The sequence below is a fragment of the Tamandua tetradactyla genome, chromosome 5 (assembly GCF_023851605.1).
Source record: "Tamandua tetradactyla isolate mTamTet1 chromosome 5, mTamTet1.pri, whole genome shotgun sequence".
Taxonomy (NCBI): domain Eukaryota; kingdom Metazoa; phylum Chordata; class Mammalia; order Pilosa; family Myrmecophagidae; genus Tamandua; species Tamandua tetradactyla.
Window position 1 is genome coordinate 24,411,396 of NC_135331.1, and position 18,964 is coordinate 24,430,359.

The window sequence follows — 18,964 nt, forward strand, 5'->3', positions numbered from 1 at the left end:
GGTTGGTCTTAACCCAGTTACTGGAGTCTTTCATAAAAGGATGGACCTCAGACGAAGACAGAGAGAGCCAAGGAAGCAAGAAGCTGAAATCTATGGAACTCGGCAGAGAAGGGAGTAACCAGCAGACACTGCCATGTACCTTGCCATGTGGCGGAGCCAAGGATCACTGGCAGCCGATCCCAGGAAGAAAGCATTGCCTCAATGATTTACACTTTCTCTTGGCTTCAAACTGCAAGCTAATAGATTCCCAATGTCTAAGCCAACCCATTTGTGACAGTTTGAAACTGTTGTACACCCCTGAAAAATCATGTTTGTTAACCCTGATTTAATATTGTAGGTCAGATCTTTTTGATTAAGTTGTTTCTATGGAGACATGATGCACCCAGTTGTGGGTGGTAACTTTTGATTAGTTGGTTACCATGGAGATGGGTCCCTACCCATTCAAGGTGGGGTTGCTTGCTGGAGCCCTTTAAGAGGGAACCATTTTGGGAAAAGCTTCAGAGTTGACACAGAGCAAGACATTTGGAGCTGCAGAAAGAAAATGCTCCAAGGGAAGCTGTTTGAAATCAAAAGCCAAAGACCCCAGGAGACGTCAGCTACATGCCTACCCTGCTGACAGAGGCATTCTGGACCCATCAGCTTTTCTTAATTCAAGGTATCTTTCCCTGAATGCCTTAGTTTGGACATTTTTATGGCCTTAGAACTGTAAACTTGTAACTTAATAAATTCCCTCTAGAAAACCTGTTTCATCTCTGGTATATTGCATTGTGGCAGCACTTGACAAACTTAAACACCATTTCATGGTATCTGCTTTGAGCAGCCTGGGAGACTAAGATAATTAAGTAAAAGCCACTCCCTGTTTGTTTATATATACGTATATGTTTTTTTTCATAAAAATTCTCATCAATGATAGCATAATGCCCTCTTCATTTTAAAATTTCCCAACAAGCATGAAGAAATCCAGCTGTCTTGAGTATTTTATAATGATGACAAGGTTGATTCATTCAGATGATATACTTACCAACATTTTTTCAGTATTTTTCCTTTCATAAATCACCCTGTAATTAATGCATTTGTGCATCTATCTTCACATATCATTTGGATCATCCCCATACATGTAGCCCTATCAGGCTGAATTAGTTGACAAAGAGGATGGCTGCTTTTAGAGTGGCTGCTGCACAATTGCATCCCAGAGAGGCTCAGCACACTCCACTACCTGCAACCCATAAGCACCCTCACCGCAGCAGATGCACATTCTGGTGAAAGGAGCCAGGTGAGCACACACCCTGCCATGGTTTTCACTTGCACTTCTCTGATGACTGATGAGTTTCATTTCCTGTGTCTGCCTGCACTCTGCATCTCCTTCTGAGGGGTCTACTCACCTCCTCTGCCCATGCACTAACTTGGACCTTAGCACGTTTCTTAATGAGCTGTGTCAACTCCACATAGTTTGTTTCTTTAATATCTTTAGGTCTTGATCACCCAGGTTCCTGTTTGATATTCATTATGAGGTTTCCTAACATTTTAGGTTTTTACAATGATCTATCCCTGTTTTTCTTTCAGCTTATCCCACTCTGGGCAACTCAGGGGCCTTTTCTAATACATGTGGAACAGTGGGGGATGGGAGGCCATGGGGAGCAACATGGGCTGTGGCAGTCCCAGCTTCAACCTTGGCTGGGGACAGCCAAGCAGTCACATGCTCACTGTCATCAAATCCCAGGGGAAAAAAAGAAACAAATAAGCAGGAAACCCAGACGCAGAAGTAGAGCCTGAGAGGTAGATGGAACAGTCTGGTGGTTCTGGCCGGCAGACACGGCAGGCCTGGGAGTGAAGGACAGTTCCTCAGGCTCACGGGAAGACCCCAGGAGAGCTTGGGCTCAGGCTCCCAGTGGTGGGTGATGGCAGGGATGGGGGCTATGGCCCCCAGTGGGCTGGAGGGGCAGCCCTCCTCCAGTCTCTCTGCTCATCCAATGACTCCTGTAGCACCCACCACCACACACCGGCCCAGGGGCTGGGATGTGGCACAGACCAGAGGGAAGTAGCCCCCACCGCTGTGTGTCTGGCAGCCAGTGGGAGAGGGCATGCAGGTCAGCCCAGAAAGAGGGGCTCACAGGTGTGAGGGTGGCAGCTTGGGGGCTCTGAGCGGGCTGACTAGGCCCGAAAGGCCTCTGAAGGGGTGGCAGGTGAGCAGGCAGTGAGAGGTGACAAGAAGGGCTGGTGAAGTGACACAGGGGAGTTTCCAGGACCAGTAGTCAATGGGGTCCACTGAGCCAGAGAGAGATGGCAAGCCAGCTCCCAGACAACATCAGGGGAAAGAGACTCGGCACTGCAGGGAGATAAACCCCTATTCCTCCCAGCCAGCCTCCCCTCCCTGCTTGCTATGGACAACCAGAGTGAGGGGGCAGGAAGAATGGAAGGAGTCTGGGAACCCACTGACCCCTCATGCCCAGCAGCGGTCTCAGTATTTGCTCCTGGGGCTCCTGAGAGGGCAGCAGGCCGAGTCACACAGGAGAATGCCAAGGTGGGCTCTCCCAGGCCCCTTGGCTTCTGACCATGTGTCATGAAGACACCAGTCAGCAAGCGCTGACTTCGAAATCTTGGGCTGCTCCTCTCACATCCTGCAGACAGGAAGTGCACTCCTGCCTCGGACATAGCAGGTCCCGAGAAGACAGCCACAGGAGATCTGCTTCTGACTATGCTTGGGGGTGCAGGGGGAGGCACTGAGCCTCAGGGTTCCAGAGGGTTCCAGGTACCTTCGAGAACAAGATTAACTCCTGGCTGAAACTGTGGTAGGGCACAGGAAAAAACAAAAGGGACCCTGTTTCAGTTTCCTTGGCTGCTCCAAGCAAATACCATGAAATAGTTTGGCTTAAACAATGGGACTTTACGTGCTCATGGGCAGAGTCCGGAAAAACGGGCAGATGAAGTCATCACCAAGGCAATGTTTTACTCCCAAAGGCTACGTGCCGGCACTCATTGGCTGCTCCATGCATGGCATTGTCTGCAGGTCTCTTCCTTTCCTTCCGGGTTCTGCTGCTTTCAGCTTCCCTCCTGTGGCTTTCTCTGTGTCTGGATTTCATTCTCTTATAAAGGACTCGAGAAACAGGATTAAGACCCCTCCTGACCGAGGTGGGTTCCACCTTAACTGAAGTAGCCTCTACATGACATAGCCTATTTACAATGGGATTAGATTTAAGAACATGCTTTTCTTGGGTATAAATAGCTTCAAGCCACCACAATCCACTCTTTGGACCCCCCAAAGACATTTTATTTCTAGATAAAAAAGCATTCATTCCATTATAATAGCCCAAAGATTTAGGTCATTTCAGTAACAATCCTAAGTACAAAGTTTCATCAGAATCACTTATGGGGAGTGGTCTGTGCTGGGACAGAGCTCCCCTCTACCTGTGGACCTGAGAAACCTGGAGAACAAGTTATCTGCTTCTGATACACAAAGGACTGACAGGCATAAGAAAGACATTCCCATTCCCATCGGGAGAGACGAAAAGGAAAATGGATCATGGGTGCCACACAGTTCAGAGGCCCTGCAGGGCACACTCCATGGGATTTTCCGGTCTGAGACTCACTGATGGAAGGACTACTTCTGTAGGGCACGGATAAGACAGATGTCACATGCTCGCTGCAGAGATACATCAAAGCTGTCTCTGTGGGAATAGCCACCTGATGTCCTGAAAATACTAAAGTATTACAAAGCTGCTTGAGTCTGGGGTGGAAGGACGCCTTGGGAAACATGTAACTTTTGACTCATCCTGGGACAGGGAGGCAGATGGTTCAGCCCCTGCTTCCTCCTTTCCATTCTCTAGTTACAATTTTGTAACTTTCTTTACCTCCCTGAACCTCTTGGAGTCTTGAGTCTCCATCCCAGCTCAGAGTCGCACCTGGTCCCAGCTTTAAATATATCTTTACCTCTTGTCTGTGTTTCTTAATTGTCCATCACCTCCTATCAGTCCCGACACTGAACCCTGCTGGTCGTGGCATATTTCAAACTCGGGGCTTAACCGCGTGGCAGCCCCACCCTCTCAAGGGCTTACGCAGCAGCCGTGCTCTCCCTGAGCACTGGGACAAAGCGTCCACCCTCCCTCAGCACCAGGCTGCAGATCTCCCCAGGACCCGAGGCCACTGAGCCCCCTGGGTGGAAGGCCTGCCCTCTGCAAGTATACAGCCACACTCACTCTCACTCACCTGGGCCCCTTTCTTGGCCCATGAAGATGTCTGCAGTCCAGTCCTCAGCTTCCATCATTCTGCCTTTGAACTGATTTTTCCTCAATCTGACCCTTTTCTGTCCCTTTTAGTCCAGGCTAGCTGTCGTTCTTTCATACAGATCTCAAAAGGTCTCGTCAGCTTTGCATGCACTATGCACAGGACCAAACCCTCAAGATGGGAGGACTTTCCACAGACCCTTCCTGGAGAACCGCTTTTCCAATCCTGAATTGCACTGAAATGTTAGCTGCTTCCAAAGTTAGTTAAACTCTCACCTGGGCACTGTTCTCTGGGGACTTGCTTTCTAGAAGCTCAGAATTTCCCAAACCATCAATTTCTGGGTTTTTTTGAACCAAGAGGTCAGTTCTCAGCTTATCCCTTTCCTTTTGCATTTCACTGTAAGGTACAAGGAGAAAACAGGTCACTTTTTCCACATTTAGCTTGGAAACCTCCTCAGCCAAATATCAAAGCCTGTCACTTTCAAATTCTCCCTTCCATGCAATATCAGGACTCAATTTCACCAAGTCCTCTGCCACTTTAACACAAGGGTCACCTTTTTTCCAGTTTCCAATGACACACTCATCATTTCCATCTAAGGCCTCATCAGAGGTACCTTGAGCATCCACATTTCTACCAACTGGCTCTTCAAAGCAATCTAGACCTTTTTTATCAAACCCTCACAACTCTTCCAGAATCTACCCCATTACCCAATTCCAAAACCGTTTTTACATTTTTGATATTTGCAATAGGTCCCACCCCATTCACCTGCTGCCAAAATCTGTTTCAGCTTCCCAGGCTGCTTAAAGCAAATACCATGAAATAGTGCAGCTTAAACAACAGGGAATTTATTTGTTCACAGTTGGAGTCCAGGAAAATGTCCAAATCAAGTCCTCATCAAGGTGAGGCTTTCTTCCTGAAGACCAGCTTCCTGCTCTCCCTGGTCCTCTGCCACATGGTGAGGTGCATGGCAGAGCCTGTGGTCTCTCCCTTCTCTTCCAGGTTCCTGACTGCAGCTTCTTGCGTTCTTGGCTTTCTCTCCCTCTCTTTATCCGGACTTCATTCTCATTTAAAGGACTCCAGTTAGAGGATTAAGACCCGTTCTAAATGAGTTGGGGCCCACCTTAACTGAAGTAGGGGCCCATCTAATGGTCCTACGTATAATGGGTTCACACCCACAGGAATGGATTCAATTTGAGAACATGTTTTTCTGGAGTACATATAGCATCAAACCACAAAAGACCTAAATTAATTTTACAAAACTAACATTAAAGTTGATTCTAAAACCTAATAAAACACACAAACTCCAGGCCAAGTTCATGTGAATATAGATATAACAACCATTTTAAAATATTAGCAAACTGAAAGTAGTTTGCATTAGATAAGTAATAGACTGTGACCAGGCCAAGGCTATTTTAGGAATGTGAGAACAGCACAACATTAAGAATTCTGTTAACATACGATAATCTCAACCGATGCCAAGAAAGATACTTGATAACATATACCATCCATCCCTGATTAAACAGCTAGAACAGCGAGTGCCTAGCATGGGGGAGATGACAAACAGTCAATGAATGAATGAAATATGGACTTATAAAACATGGTAATTTAGTCATAAAACTACTTTATACTTAGAGAAGGTAAAACAAACTAAATAAAAACTATTATGTTCAGTGTCCAACTTAAGAAACTTAAAAAAGAACAATTCAATAAACACAGGGAGTGGAAGAAGGAAATAAAGAAAAATGGAGATAACTGTGAAAAGAAAAACAAAGATACAGAGTGTTTTAGTAGTCTGCTGGACTGCAATATGCCAGAAATGGAAAGGCTTTTCAAAGGGAATTTATTAAGGTGGGAGAAGTGGAACTTGCTCAACCATTATGCTAGCAAAGACCACAACAACGTCACCAAAAAAGGGCACATTCTAGGAGCGAGACAGGCCCACTCAGAGCAAGGACACAAGTGGAAGGAATGGAAAGCAGATGCACTGGAAGGAGGCACTAACACTATTGAGACTTAGGTAGACTGGCAGCACCAGAGTGCAGGGACACAAAGGGCCTGCCTGGGTCTGGGCCCCACTCTGCAGGGGCCACACTGTCCTCAATGAGGGTCTTTGCCTTGTGATGTCTCAGTTTCAAAGCCAGGACCTACTTCACCCCTGCCTACATCACCATCTGTGCCAGGTTTGAGGGCAGGGCCTGGCACACATTGCTACAGAAGGGTCTGCAGCTAATGCACATAGGAAATGGGAGACAATCAAGATACCGTGTCTTTAAAACCACCTGAGTTTAGCAAGGAAATTGGTTATAAGTCAAAAAGAATTTCTACCTACCAGTGACAAACAATTAGAAAACAACTAAAAGGCAGATGGCATTCAGAATAGCACAATAAACTATGGAGTACCACACACATAGAAATCTAGCAAAAGATGTGCATAACCTCTACAAAAACAAGTATAAGTTTACCAAAAGACATTGAAGGTCTAAATAAGCAGAGAGAAAGCTCTTGTTCATGTATACACCAACTAAAATCCCAAAGACATTTTCATGGCACTTGATAAGCTGGCTCTATTTATATGGAAATGGAAAGGACCAGAGTTTGGGTTAGCTCAAGCTGCCAGAATGCAATGCACCAGAAATGCAATGGCTTTTATAAAGGGGATTTATTACATTACAAGTTTACAGTTCTAAGGCCATAAAGATGTCCAAATTAAGGCATCCAGGAAAAGATGCCTTGACTCAAGAAAGGCCAGTGTCACATGGGATGGCACGTGGCTGGCATCTGCTGGTCCTTGTTACAGTTCGTTGCTTTCAGCTTCTGATGCCAGTGGTTTCCTCTCCAAGCATCTATGGGATTTCACTTAGCTCCTCTGGGACACAATTCTGGGCTCTGGCTTTCTTAGCGTCTCATGGGAAGGCACATGGAGAAGTCTGCTGGGCTCTGTCTTGTCTAGGCACCTGCTCTCTCTATGGGGGCACTCCAGGTATCTTCAAACATCCATATCTCTGTCAGCTCTGAAGCAAGTGCTCTCCAAGCAATCTATATTTGAGGTTTCTCCAAAATATCTCCCCTTTTAAAGGGCTCTAGTAAACTAATCAAGACTCACCTTAAACAGGTGGAGTCACATCGCCATCTAACAAAAGGCCACACCCACAACAGAGTGGATTATATCTCCATGGAAGTAATCTAACCAAAGGGTCCCACCTTATAATATTGAATCAGGGTTAGAAGACCAAGGTTTTTCTGGAGTACATAACAATTTCAAACACAACTAGCAACAGCCTAGACAAAGCTGAAAGGGGAGGGGGAGCCACTGGACAAAGCCTTCCCAGGACGCGATAGCCACAGGGGCCTCCCACCTGCTTTTTAAATGGCCCATGAGCTAAAACAGGCTGTGACAGTGCTAAGTAGCTGAAACAGGGGTTTAAAGAGTATTATTTCATGACACATGAAGTTCACATTCTGCATCCATGAAGAGCTTTAGAGGAACCCAGCCACACTCATCTACTTCCTCGGTGGCCACGGTGGCTTGTACACAATGGGAAAGCTGAGCAGTGTGGCCAGGACCACAGGGCTCTCAAGATGGAAAACACTGACTCTCTGACTCCTTCCAGAAAAAGTCTGCCACCCAGAAACAGGCTCCTGCACGCAGAACTTTCATAAAGGGCAGAGGCAACATGGCAAGGCCATGTGGAAAGAAGGAAACATGGCTTTCATGAGGACAAAAGAAAGTAGGCCTCTAGCTCACAGGATACAGCAAACTCAATGCCAGGCAGAGTGAAGGTTTAAATGTCAAAAGCAAAGTTCTGATTTTCAAGAAAAATAAGTATCTTTCTGGCCTTGGAGTAGAAAAGGATTACTTACCTAAGACAAAAAAAGCACTAACAAGAAAGAGAAAAGAATGAGAAATTTGACTAAATAAAAATTAAGAACTTTAGTCATCAAAAGGTGCCATATAACAAACAAAAAAACTAAAAACAAAAAGATGCCATAAAGTGAAACGAAAAAATTCTGAATCAATGATTCTAATGTGATTTTACTTTATCCTATCTTTCTTTTTTTTTTTTTGCTTAGGCAGGCACCAGTAATCGAACCTGGGTCTCCGGCATGGCAGGCAAGAACTCTGCCTGCTGAGCCAGCCTGGCCCACCCTGCCCTATCTATTCTTACCACATGCAGTCTTTCCAAAAAACCAGTTTTTCAAGAACTGATTCAGAGCTTTTGCATTCAACCTTGTCAATGATATTTACACTTAATTCTATGTATTTAACCACTTTTAATCCATTTACATGAGCCACGTAATGTAACATTTTCTACTAGCTGCATTAGAAACATAAAAAGAAATAATGAAATCACTAATAAATTTTATTTAAGCCAATATATCCAAAATATCATCACTCCAACATCTATTAGGAATGAGATATTCTACATTCTTTTTTCTGTATTAAGCCTTTGAATTGGTGTGTTGTACAGTCACAGTGTGTGCTCCACTTCCAACTAGCCACATCTCACTGCACTGGACACTCAGACCTGGACTTTGCAGTCATGGAGTGGGAGGTTTGGACTCCTCTTTGATGTTTGAGCTTTGATTTTAGTTACCTGGATAGACTATACTTTTCGGCGGTTTTTCTCAAGAATTCAAGAGCGATATTTTTTTTGAGCCTTTGCATTATCTGGGAATGTTTTCCTACTGCTTTTGCATGTGAAATAACAACCTGGCTAAATAATAAGAATCTTTCCACATGCTACAGGTCCACCATTCTTCCTGCTGGCAGGTAGGATGCAGGGAAGCTGGAGACATATCCACCTCCAGTTCCTCTGAAGAGAACCCATCGTTTCTCCTGGACACGTATTTGTGGGGTTGTTCATGGGTTTCACAACCGTGGCTCTCAACGCTGTGTGGTAGAGTCTCCTGGTTTACCCCTCCTGAGGCCACCTCCAAGCAGGCTAAGCTTCTTGGTCTTCATGAAAAGTGTCAAGGCACCACTAAAAAAAGGCTGCCTTGCAATTTACTATCCCTTTACCCTAGGTCAGGAAAGCTACTGAAACAGCACCATCTACAGGGAAGTGGCCACTGCCCAGACCCCCTCAAGGCCCACTCCTCCCTTTATTTCATGGCTTTATTGCTCATGGCCTCCTACTTTCCCCCTCTATGAAATCCATCTACTCAGCAGGAATGGTGGTGCAGGCACGGCAGCCAGACAGGCCCAGCAGAGACAGGGGCTACTTCAGGAGAGACCCCGCAGGGGCAGGGACGGCGGCAGCCCAGGGTGGGGGTCAGAAGTCAAGCCCGGGGTGACTGAGGCCCATGTAGGCTGCGCTCTCCATTATCACGGAAGGGACTTTCATGTGAGGCAAGGGAGGGCCCAGGAGCCCCATGGATCTGTATGCCCTGTAGGTACATGCTGGTGCGAACTCACTTCACGGGTGTTAACACATGGATACAGAAGCACAGAGTTAAGTGTGTGTATCTGCATGTGCCTGCAGGGGGGGACATCGGGTGCATGTGCCCGGCTGCACGCCACATTGTCACTTGGCTCTCATGCTGCAAACACCTCTTTTCACTTGGTTACACTTGGTATACGCCTTTCACACTGTTGTGTGTTGGTGACTTCACCTTCCAGGTGGTCCTGCAGTGCTGTCACATGCTGCCAAGTGCATGAAGGCTGGGCACAGCCTGGAGAACGCACATGCACGTTAGCTCCGCCCGCCCCAAGCAGCACCTCAGGACCTCGGTGGCAAGCTCCATTCTACCTTACTAATGAGCAACAATCACCGGACCCCAGCCACACTGCTTTATTAAACTTATTTTCAGAGGCATTGTTTATTCTGAAGACAGTGAGTGGTATTGTTTCTAGAGGGGACTCCATGGGGGCAATCTCTAAAAGGCTGGGGATCACTGTGTGCAAATTTAAGGGGGAAGCAAAACTTGTACAGTGAGTGTCTTTAAACAGAGAGACACACAGGAAAGAAGGTTCTGGACTGACCAGCTGATGAGATGTTAATAGATGCCCCTGGGGCAGGGGGCAGCATTCCCCCATTCCCTGTTTGCAGGGACTTTGTGGAATCTAACAGTTGCAGCATACTGGACACATACACACACACACACGTTTTTCTTTCCTAGCTCTGTCACTGAGTGGCCTGGAAGCAGAAGCACCCCAAAAGCAATGAGCACACAGAGACCACATCTTAGTTCCCAGTACCACTCTCCACTCAGAGGAACCAGGATGGGCAGCTGTGGTTGCAGCTGGGACAGCAAAGGGACCGGTGAGTCTGGGACATGCTGGCCAGTCAGGACAGAGCCAAGGACATAGCAGCCAGCCAGAAGCACCCACAGGGCCAAATCTGAGGTCATTTGAGCCTCAAAACAATGACAGTAGCATATTACAACCCAGTGAACACAATGGGAAACCAGGTGCTCATACTGACACAAATAAATAAGTGAACTGAGTGGGAAACTAGTAACAGGTTATTTACGTTGTCTCAAAGTCTGTCCCCCAAAGACTCAGTACTACAAGGAGAAAGGCGGCTTGGCAGACACCACTCGGCTGGGGACTGCACACCTAGAGAGAGACACTGGAGGGGGGCAATGGGGGCACATGGCTGCCGGGATGAGAATGCTGCCCAAGACACTTCACCTGATTTCAGTCTCGAAGAAACATCCAACAAGCCCAAACTGGGGACAGTTTCCAAATGGCCAGCGTGCACCAATCTTCACAACAGTCAAGGTCGGGGAGGGTATTCCAGAGAGACTGGCCAACTATTTCAGACTGGGGGGCCCAGAAAGTGTGCCCAGACCTGAACTGGGTGGCCGCCCAAAGCCCCAGGCTCCAGCGCTACCTGGAGAGTCTGACCTGGGCTCTGAGGACAAGGAAACGGAGGTGAGTGTGTGTGTGGGCGGGGCACCTGCTTCCTCATTCTGGTTGCCAGGCTGCAGCTCAGTGACACCCTGGTCATAGGAATCATCCAAGAGGGAGGTCAGCAACTCATTCTCAGCAAGGGGCCTGGGGCAGGGGCTCTAGGTGGTGTGGCCAGTTGCTGAAACGAGACTGTACAGGGCAGAGCAGGGGTACTCTGCACCCAGGACCATGAACAACTGCATTTTTAAGTTACATTCCTAAAAAGGGCCTTCAGTCCTTTAATTGAATTATGTGCTTCTAAATCTGCTTAAGTATTCACTTTATTTGCCTTCTTTAGTTATGACTGCAATAGTGTTTTCTATTAGCTTATTAAATGTACTTTAAATAGTTGCCAGCTGTCAGTGCCCTGCAACCTGTCCCCATGGTGCCCCACACTGCCTGGGAAGGACAGCTGTGCAGGGAAACATGAGTGCATCTGGCTATAGCCATGCCAGGCCAGGAGAGCCAAGCCTCAGTGAAGCCTGGGGTTGCAGGGCTGGTGGGGGATGGGCTGGCGTACTCCCAGCACTCCTAAGCCACTACTTCTCATTCTTTTAAAAGAAACTTTCAATGCAGTACAACATATATACATAAAATTTTCCATTAAATTTTTTTTAATTTCTTTTAAACATAACAACATACAAACATGAAATTCTTACCATATGATCATCCTATTCTTGGTATATAATCAATAACTCACAATATCATCACATGGTTGTATATTCATCACCATGATAATTTCTTAGAACATTTGCATCAATTCAGAAAAAGAAATGAAAAGAAAAAAACTCATACATACCATACCCCTTACCACTCCCTCTCACTGACTGCTACTATTTCCACGATATATTTTAGCCTTTGTTCCCCTATTTTTCCCTTACCACACCCTTTCATTGATCACTAGCATTTCAATCTACTAAATTTATCTTAACATTTGTCCTCCCTATTATTTATTTTTAATCTCTATATTTTACTTATTTGTCCATACCATAGATAAAAGGAGCGTCAGACGCAAAGTTTTCACAATCACACAGTGAAAGCTATATCATATGCAATCATCTTTAAGAAACATGGCGACTAGAACACAGCTCTACAGTTTCAGCCTACAGCCTCTCCAATATACCTAAACTAAAAAGGTGATATTTATATAATGTGTAAGAATAACCTCCATGATAACCTATCTACTCTGTTGGAAATCTCTCAGCCACTGACACTTTATTTTGTCTCATTTCTCTCTTGCCCCATTCAGTCAAGAAGGTTTTCTCAATCACTTGATGCTGAGTTCCAGCTCATTCTAGGATTTCTGTCCCTCATTGCCAGGAAGGTTTACACACCTGGGAGTCGTGTTCCACATAGAGAGGGGAAGGGTGGTGAGTTTGCTTGTCATGTTGGCTGAGAGACAGAGAGAGGCCACATGTGAGCAACAAAAGAGCTTCTCTGGGGGTGACTCTTAGGCCTAATTTTAAGTAGGCTTAGCCTATACTTTGAGGGATAAGTTTCTTAGGAGCAAACCCCAAGATTGAGGGCTTGGTCTATTGATCTGGTTGTCCCCATTACTTGTGAGAATATCAGGAATTCTCCAAATGGGAAAGTTGAATTTTCCCCCTTTCTCGCCATTCCTTCAAGGGGACTTTGCAAATACCTTCTTATTCACTCTTCGAATCACTCTGGTGTACAATTCTAAGGTACAATTCATCCACCATCCTCCCTTCCCACAGCTTTTCCCTCACCCCAAACAGCAAGTCTGTACCTATTAAGCAGAAATGCCCATGCCCCCCCCCCCCAGCTGGCCCCTAGAACTCCTCCTCCATTTCCAGTCTCCAGGAGTTTGCCTATTCTAGGTATTTCACATGACTGGAACTATACAACATGTGTTCTTTGGTGTTCAGCTTATTTCACTCGGCATAATGTCTTCACGGTACATCCACGTCCTTGCACATGTCAGAATTTCAGTCTTGTGTTAAGGCTGAGTAACACTGCACTGAGGAACTCAGGCTATTTCCATCTGCTGGCTATTGAGAAGAATGCTGCGATGGACCCTGGGAAAGAAGTATCTGTTGGAGTCCCTGCATTCAGTTCTTTGGGGTATACAGCTAGGAGGGGAACTGCTGGTAATTTTGTTTAATCCTTTGAGGAATTGCCAAACTGTTCTCCACTAAGCCTTTTAAGACCTAATTTCTAATACTATTTTTAAAAAACAATTTTATGAGGTCTTGCTTGATATTTTCTAAAATCCTCATACCTCTCCAAGCTAGTCAGAACTAGTCTTTAACCACTAGCCTCCTCCAGTCAGTGGACACCAGACTCACTGGGCAGCTGAGGCCCCTCTCACTTGCAGCAAAGCCTTTTCTTTCCCTCCTTACTGCCTTCTCAGAGCTCTATCAGTTTCTCATTATAGTTAGACTGGTTCAATGCAATCCGAATCCTCGGGCTAATATGACAGCATTTTCTCATGCATGACGCAAGGGCAGCTAACATCACGGTCTACACTACTTATTAATCGGATCTAAATCCACAGATCTAAATCAAACTGAACATCTTTTTCAGGCAAAGCACAGAACAGTTTATTGATGGAATGAAGGCCAGAAAGACCTACCAGGCCACAACTGACCACTAGGAGAGTGATGGACATGCTCTGATATGAATCTTAAATTGACATTTTAAGCATAAATAAAACCTTTATTCATCACATTATCATTTCCTAAGGAAACATAATAAACAGAAGATGCTGAATATTCAATGGGGAAATGTCTGTGAGAATACAGGGACTCACATTTTTATAATCCAGTTTTCTTAAGTCATTTACATTTCAGGTAAAATAACCTGATATTTTATCCATATCACGGATCTTTAATTGACTACAGAGAAGGCCTACTTCCTCATAATTATTTCCACAAACTCTCATTTACACCTAAGAATTTGATGGTTCCAAACCATTTCTGTGGTCTGTAATATTCATGGCACATATCTGTAGGTATTTGTCAAGTGATAACGTTCATATCTGATTTTTACAAGATAATTTGGTGGTGACAATTTGATTTTATATTCAAGATCTAAAATCCTCAGCCTACATATTGGAAGACATTGCATTTAGAGATTTGACTTGGGAAGATAAAACTATCATCTTATGTCTTTAAAAAAGGAAAGAACAGTATATAATACACATGATTAAAATAATTTTGTGTGCTTCTCCAGTTTAGCGATTAAAGTCCCACCAGTGAAAGGAGAGCAAACCTATGTCCCTTCTATTTAATTTGCAGCAATTTCAATGGAAACACTGTTCCTCACAGAAAAAACATCCAATAATACCAGGACTATAAACATCCAAACTAAAAATGCTTCTATCAGGTACAAACTTTAATTAAGGGGGCATGGACAGTATTTTTCTAACAGGGCTGAAGTATTTCTTATGAAACTGTACCATCTTAGCCACCCCAACAGGAAATAATTTGAAGATCTACTCAGACTGACAAAGTAAAACAGACTAAGACTGAAATCTTGGACTTTCATATAAGAATTTACCTGCACATTGCTCACTATAATACACCAGGTAGTTTAATACAACATAACATGTTCCTGACAAGGTCATTTTATCCACTCACAACAGGCATATCAAGATATAACAGCTTCTTATCTTCCCCCCAAAATGCTTCCCTAAAGTCACCCATTGTCTCCAGCCCATCTGTGTACCACACTGCGCCCTCAGTACACTTCCTTTCAGAAGTGCAGTCACACTCAGCCCACACCCACTCTTATCTGGAAGTGATACAATGTCACCTCCAATCTCCCCAGAACAGGTTTCACATGGACAAGAAGGCAGAAAAGAGAGGAAAATAACAAAAATATCACATGAACTATAAAAGAAACCTACAAAGAGGTAAAGTCTTTTGCAGAGACTGAGTCTATTGCAAAACAAGGAATGTAAATGGAAAAGAAAAAAGCATCTGCCACACAATTAGAACCAATATAAAAAGAAAATGAAAACTGAGGGAAAATAATGTAAAAGGAGATTGAGAAACTAAGAATGAGACATTTAGATAGTACTTTAAAGCATATGAACAGTTTTTTAAATTGCTGGCCATTATTCTAAAGCATTTCTATTTGTAAAGTTTAAGAAAGCAGAAGAAACACTATAATGTAACTCTTTTTTTGGTTGTTGTTGTTTTTTCCCCAGAACTTCATAAATCTGAGGAAAGAAAAAATGTTGGAACAAGCTAACATCTTATTATTAATAAAGATTATATTTCCTCATGAAAAGAGAGCAAGTCCAGAAAATAAAGGAAATGCTCAAAGCAATGTGATTCACAAATTTACTCCATAATGTATTATACAAGTCCATTATACAATAAGAAATGGCTTTTCTTCCTATGTGACTTCACAGACGGGCTGGAGCAGTACCCAGGCCACAAACATGCCTCTCCTTAGCATGGAGAAAGTGCCTCTCCAAAAACTAAAGAGAACAGAGACTAGGGCATGCTACAATCTACATGAAAAGCAGATAAAACATCCACTATTTGAACTTTCAAATGAGGCAGAGAGGAGATAACTGATTAACATTGTGATTAACATTTATAAATCAATAATGGCAACAGATAGAAATGCCCTGGAAGTTTTGAGAACATGTTCCTACAGTCGCCTCTCCCTTAACTCAACAGTGAAGCCTAGACCCAAAAAACCAGGAAGCAGACCCACTTGCAAGCACTCTGGAACACTTCTTATAAAAACTGGCCACATACAAGAAAGTCTCAACAATTTCAAATAATCAGTACAGACCATATCCTTTGAATATGCAATCAAATTAGACATTGTCAATTAAAAGGCTTTTTAAAACCTTTCTGTTTGAAAATTAAAAACCAGACCCCTAAATAACTCATGTGTTAAAGAGAAATCATAATAAAGTTCTTCATTATTAGACTTCAAGAAACCCAGATAAAGCTTACTTGAAGGGAATGTACAGCCTTAAATACTTAATACTTAAAAGAACAAAGATTAAAAATATATGAATGTTTTACTCCAGAGGCTAGAAATAGCAAACAACAAAAGGAATTAAATGAAAAAAAAAATCAGAGTATGAATTAATGAAATGAAAACAAAACAAAGGTGAATATCTACAAAACAAAAAGTTGTGTTACTAAAGAATGTCGATTTTAATACTTTTTCTAAAGTCTCATCAAAAAAAAGAATTTTAGGAAGAAGGAGAAACTATAACTACAGATATAACATGTTTTAATCAGAAAAGTACACTTGAGGTGTTTTTATGCCATTAAGCTGGGAAAGGAGAATGAAATAAGTCATTTTCCAGAGTGACACTGTGGACGAGGGTGCCTGCTGACCCCTGTTTATGACCTCCCATTCTTACAGCAAACTTCCAGCCACCATGCAGCCCACAAATAAGAGATGCACTGGCTCCAGAAGCCCTCAGCCCCCAGCCAGCAGCCTCCTACACTTACCCACGTGCCTTGTAAATATTATCATGTTCTGTATGAGATACAGTGAGGAAATCTGGCAAATTCTAATCTACAGCAACAAAACCTAAGCAAATGGATGCCTGCAATAAAAATGTCACTTCATGGTCTCCCTTGTGACAAAGTTCTGGCCAATGTAGCAGGACTTGAAATGGCAATAAATAGCCTTAAAAATAAGGGACATGCCCTTCTTCTTCCTTCCCTTTCCTCTTTCCTGCTGACTGGAAGGCAGTCATGAAGGCTGGAGCTGGGCAGCCACCCTGCCCCAGGAGGTGATCTGAGGAATGGCTCTGAGGCATCTGGCTCACAGCATGAGAACTGCCAGCCTCCAGACCTGGAATCATGAGATAAAGCACTCTCTTTTAAGTCACTATTGTTTTACAGCTTCCCTTCATTTGCAAATGAATCTAATCCTCAGTGGTTCAAATATTAATTCCCAAAATAAACTCAAGAAGAAATAGGACAATTGAATGTATCATTAAAGAAACTGAATTGGCAAAAGGGAGAAGGAGTGGAGGGGGAGGAGGAAGAGGAGTAGGGGTGGATAATCAGATTGAGAGAACTGAAGAGCTGTCAATATTAAGACTCCAATACGAAGAAAAGAGTGAAAAGAGGAGCAGCAGGGGACACGGAGAAGGAGCAATGGGCATGGCAGGAAAAGCCAGGCTGTGAAGTCCTGGACGCTGTCATCAGGGAGGAGGGGGTGGCCCCTGCATCCAAGGCTGCCCATCATTTCAGGAAAGTTAGGCCCGAGACTCAAACCCAGCACTCAGCAATGAGGAGGGCATGTGACCTGGATGGGTGCAGGGTGGTGAGGACTGGGGTTCCCTGGGGTGACATGGGAGAAGGGGAGATATGCAGCGCAGGCGGCGAGTGGGGGCAGTCCCTCAGAAGAGGGCAGTGACAGAAAGGGCAGGGTGACAGCTAGCTATTAATGATAAAAGTCAAGCCGAGGGGAGATTAATCCAATTCCAATAAAAAATCACAACAGGACTTCTGCACGGACCACACAGGAAGACTAAATTCAGGTGCAAGCATAAAGATCCAAGAATAAGAGCCAAGACCATTTGGTGAATGGAGAAGAATAATCAGAGAGCCTCTCCCAGACACAAAAACACAGTGCTCAGAACAAGGAGGAGACAAGCCATGTCCACGCATGAACGAGAGCTGGGCGCCCTCGAGAAAGCCATTGCTCCCAGAGAGTACCATTCATCTCTCATTATGCTGGCATCATCCAGCATAAACACCTACACAGTTGGGAGACTGAAAGGTGGAGAAGAAAAGACCAGAAAAGTACTGAGACTACATTTATAATCAAAGTAGCACAGACTTTTAAAAGGAGGACAAAACCAACTTATTAAGGAACAAATAAAATTTTACATAAAAATTTAAAATACTTGTACACAAGCAGACAATTAGTTCAAGAAGATATTTCAAGTGTATGAGAAACAAGGGATTGGATTCATTGATACATAAAAATCCCTACAAACCAATGACAAAAGGGCAAATGACACAAAAGAAAAGTGAGCAAAGGTGTGCACAAGTAATACACAAGAGAAAACAGCAATGGCCAACTCCAAACTCCTAAGGGCTCTGGAAATGGAGAGATTTTTCATAAACTTGACACCACAGTGCATTTCAGGTTAGTTTTCCTGTTTGTCCTCCCATCAGCGTGACTCCTCACCCACTCTGCTGTAGAACTACTGAGCGTCTGACTACTCTGACCTCACTGGGCATCAGATGCTGTCTGGAATGTGACCCATGTTACATTTTTTAAATTCAAGACATCTGCAATGCAAGCATTCTGCAAAAGGGCTGTGTATCTTTGCCTTTCTTACAGGGCTATAAGGACTTCATGTAGACTGAGAGAATAAACACAAAACACAGAGGAAGCAGGCAATAAATGTGAGTTATTATTACTATTAAGAAAACCTGAAAGATGCAATGTCATATCCATCAGATTAGCAAAGTATTTTTAAGTATAACAAGTCAACAAATGATGCAAACAAAGGAGCAAACATTGATCCATACCTCTACTCTATACAAGTATTAACTCAAAGGTAAAAACTAAAACTTCTGGAAGAAAATATACACGGTGACCTTTGTGACTGCAGTTTAGGCAAATATTTCTTAGATATGATGTCCAAAGCATAATCAAACAACAAACGTATAAACTGAACTTCATCAAAATGTAAAACTTCAGACAAGCCATAGACCAGAAGAAAATATCTACAAATCATATCTGATAAAGAACTTATATCCAGAATATATAAAGAACTCCCAAAATTCAGTAATAAGAAAAAAAGCAACCCAGTTTTAAAAAATGGGTAAAAAAATCTGGGCATTTTATCAAAGAAAATATAAGGATGGCAAATAAGCACAT

At 43.8% G+C, this 18,964-nt stretch overlaps 1 protein-coding gene across 4 annotated transcripts in view; it reads right to left on the minus strand.

Moving 5' to 3' along the window:
• Positions 1–18,964, minus strand: part of LOC143683793 (TRAF3-interacting protein 1-like) — a 172,973-nt gene that overhangs the window by 12,951 nt on the left and 141,058 nt on the right. For 2 of the 4 annotated variants that reach the window (XM_077160129.1, XM_077160128.1), the window contains one exon: positions 4,497–4,617. The exons of 1 other annotated variant lie outside the window; for it this stretch is intronic. In XM_077160129.1, the coding sequence (XP_077016244.1) occupies positions 4,497–4,613 (117 nt within the window). In that variant the 5' untranslated portion in view covers positions 4,614–4,617. Of the gene's footprint in view, positions 1–4,496; positions 4,618–10,855; positions 11,413–18,964 lie in introns of those variants that run through there. One more of the 4 variants, XR_013175664.1, reaches the window with a different exon arrangement.